Consider the following 3,781-nt stretch of genomic DNA (forward strand, 5'->3'; position numbering starts at 1 on the left):
TATGAATGACGATTAATTAACTTTTGTAAAAATTAATATGTAAATATCATATCATTTCTAAAATTAAATTGGTTTGTCGTTATTAATGTTTGAAGACAAATAACCGTTTTGCCAAAATACAGATAAAGTTAAATTTATTAATTACGATTAATTGAGTTTCTCCAAAATATGAATGATGATTAATTGAGTTTCCACAAAATTCAATATGGTAATTATCATCAAAATTTCTAAAACTAAAGGGATTCATTTTTGTTCCTGATTATATATACTCAATACTCAATAGGCTCTTAACATCAATATAAGGAAGAAAGTGAAAAAACTCAAAAAAAATTCAAAGAGACTTCACAAACACTCTCTTTCTCGTAGAAAAACACAGCCAATGACGTTCTCGTGGTCTTCTGTGCCATAAAAATCATTATACACATTCAAACACCAATCTGGCGCCACATATGCATATATGTACATGTATGTATCTGTATTCATATATATTCATTTCTCTTCCTCTCTCTCCTTGTGAGTGGTGAGATGGGTATCCCTATAAGGTGCAGCATCGAACCATCTGCAAGATTTTGACTCGTTTTCTTTTGTGTTTTTCCAACATCTGTCTCTTCTTCACTCGCTCTCTCTCTATCTCTTTCCTTTTTCAATCTCCCCAACGACCCTCTCTCTTTTTTATCTTCCCATTCATAACTCTATTTATCTCTCTCTCTCTCCCCGGGAAAAATGGATAACTTCTTGCCCTTTTCCTCTCCAAACGCAAACTCTGTCCAAGAGCTCTCTATGGATCTAAACACCAATCGCTCACACTTCTCAACGGTCCCTACTTATGATCATCATCAGGCGCATCATCACTACCACATGTTACCACCGTATCCAAACATTGCATGTCCGGTGGATCCAACGGCGGTGATGAATCCTCAGCCGCTTCACTCATCGGAGGCTTTTTCTCGGTTCCCGTTTACGCGAACCGGAAGTGAATTCGGCTCTCTGGTTTGTAACCCCGGTTTGAGACAAGAGAGAGGTGGATTTCTTGATCCACACATGACGAAGATGGCCAGGATCAACAGGAAGAAGGCGATGATAAGATCAAGAAACAACTATTGCCCTAATTCTAGTTCAAATGAGTTGGTTGATTCAAGGAGACAAGTGGCTCTTAACATGAAGAATAATTCCGAGACTACCGCTAAAAAAGATCTCTTTCGATTTTCCTCATTCGATAACAAGGTTTGGTTTGGTTTTTTTTTTTTGCTGGTCCACAATATGGAAAATATGCGAATTATTTACATATAGTTTCCTCATACGTTTTTGTATATTGTGGTTGAATGTAGAAGCTTAGGGTTTTGTTGGTGAAGCACTTGAAGAACAGCGATGTTGGGTCACTTGGGAGGATCGTTCTACCAAAGGTGTGTAAATTCTTACAATTCTTTTATTCTTCGTTTACGTTGATCAAATAAATTTGTAGAATGTAATCCATAAGTTTGTCGGAAATAGACTGATGAAAGATTATCAATCACGTAACTACGAAATTGAGAACCTCAATTCCATGGAAAAGTTTTTAGAAAGGTACAATGATTTCAGGATTTAGATACCACCATTTTGAAAAAGAGATTTGTGGAACAAGAGTACATAACTCATTGCGGCCACATTCTTTCATTATGCAATTTCACCGGGATTTATTTCACACTTTTCATTCTACTCAAAATATTTATTTAACTGTTTTTTTGTTTAACCAATAAGAAGCTTAGTCTCTAAAACCACACGAAAAACAAGAGGAATATGAAACATGACAACAAATGTGGAAGGAAGTATAGTTGTTAAACAAATATTTTGTTTGTTTCCTACATAGATTTTTATGCCTTTATTTTATTTTCTAGTCCAAGTTTTGGAATGAGCACCGAAGAATGAACTTTTTGAAAGAACAAAAAAAACTAAATAGATTGAATATAGTTTCCTACAAATTTATATTCCCTGTACTAACCAATAAAATGAAATATGAGAAATAATCATTTTTGGGGGGTAAAGTGAAACTGTTGAAATGATTTTTTTTTTTTAAAATGGGGGTTGAGGTAAAAGAAGATTTAATTGAAGACAATGGATAGTTGTCTATTTGCCCGTACTAATTAATTGGCTCATACCTCGAAATCTTTATCTGTCTAAATAAGAAAGTAATTAGTTGGATAAGAGTAATTAAGTAAATCATGGCTTTGGAACGCAGAGAGAAGCAGAAGGAAATCTTCCAGAGCTATCTGATAAAGAAGGAATAATGGTAGAGATGAGAGATGTTGACTCTGTGCAGTCTTGGTCTTTCAAATACAAGTTAAGTCTCGTTTCTTTCTCTTATAAGAATTCAATTATATTTAGAAAAGCATTTTTGAATCCATTTATAATTTACCAAAAGGAAAATAAACATTTTAAGCTGAATTTTTAGTGGTGTTTTGTTAGTGATTTTTATAATTATTTATAATTTGGAACTTTTCAAATTAATGTTAGAACTAGACCACTTAAGCCTTGCATTACCTGTGAAACGTAGGTTCTGGTCCAATAACAAGAGCAGAATGTATGTCCTCGAAAACACAGGTAATTAAGGAGCTACCTAATTCTTTCAAAAAGTATTATTCAAAACAATTTTAATTTTAATTTGTTTTTCTTTCTTTTTGTGGTCAAAACTAAAGGAGAATTTGTGAAGAAAAATGGAGTAGAGACTGGAGATTCTTTAACAATATACGAGGACGAAAGCAAGAATCTCGTGAGCTCTCTTATATTAATTCTCTTTTCTTATTTTATTTTGAAAAAGACAAAAATGTTAAATAATGATTGATTAGTAGTCCAAAATTGGAAATTTGAAAAGTGGGTCATTGAATTGAGTTTGTTTAGCATCCAGCCAAAAATTTATTGCCCTTTGGACCCTTTTTTTAGTCAATGATAACTATTCATATAAGGAAGGTATAAAAACTCCAAGCCTTAAATTTTAATATAAAAGCCATTTAGAAGTGAAACGTCGATTGTTAAACCAACTGATGAAACATCTTATATGTGTTTGGTCTTTATATTACAGTACTTCTCCATTAGAAAGTACTCAGGCAAACAAAATGAAGGAAGAGAAGATGAGTCGATGGAAGTCAACGACATGAACTTCCTCGAAGATTTAACGTTTGATTACATACCAAATGACGAAGAAGAAGATTCTATTGCAATGCTCATCGGAAATCTAAACGATCACTATTCCATTCCAAACGATCTAATGGACCTCACAACCGATCTTGATCAAGCAACCTCCTCGTCGCCACATTTGGATCACCTGTCTGATGGTCACGCCACAAGTGATCACGTGAGCTCAAACGACTTCGTATGGTGATTTGATTGAAGTTGATATAGCTCTACCCTTTGAGCTAATAATATACAAGAGATAGAAAAAGAAAAGAGTATCTTTCATCATATTCATATCTATATTTGTTTGATAAAGTGTTTTTGTTGTCAGTATTAATTAAAATATATATATATTTTGGAATTACATAAGTTTTTCATTCGAACAGTATCTAAGCCGAACCCAACCTTTATTGTAGACTTTAATCGTAGCCCAAAACTATAAACGTTACTCTTAGCCCAAACGGAGCCCAAAAAGTTTTAAGATCTACCGAATCCTATCATACGAGGCGATAATATACTTCACGCAACACTTATCTGATTTAAGAAAATGCGAATTCATACTTAACATTTTGGGGGAACAAATAAAATATTTGTAACGCCCAGTATATCACCTGATAATTTAAGAAAAAGAAAA

General features: G+C 33.5%; 1 protein-coding gene across 1 annotated transcript; it reads left to right on the forward strand.

The window, feature by feature from the left end:
• Positions 1–315: 315 nt before the first annotated feature.
• On the forward strand, positions 316–3,472 carry LOC18992236 (B3 domain-containing transcription factor LEC2). The gene is made up of 6 exons (XM_006415612.2): positions 316–1,224; positions 1,329–1,403; positions 2,216–2,316; positions 2,531–2,577; positions 2,673–2,746; positions 3,056–3,472. The coding sequence occupies exons 1-6, from the start codon at positions 724–726 to the stop codon at positions 3,353–3,355; spliced, it is 1,098 nt and encodes a 365-aa protein (XP_006415675.1). The 5' UTR covers positions 316–723; the 3' UTR covers positions 3,356–3,472.
• Positions 3,473–3,781: the final 309 nt, after the last annotated feature.

This window comes from Eutrema salsugineum, unplaced genomic scaffold, assembly GCF_000478725.1.
Source record: "Eutrema salsugineum unplaced genomic scaffold, Eutsalg1_0 scaffold_5, whole genome shotgun sequence".
NCBI classification, from domain to species: Eukaryota; Viridiplantae; Streptophyta; class Magnoliopsida; order Brassicales; family Brassicaceae; genus Eutrema; species Eutrema salsugineum.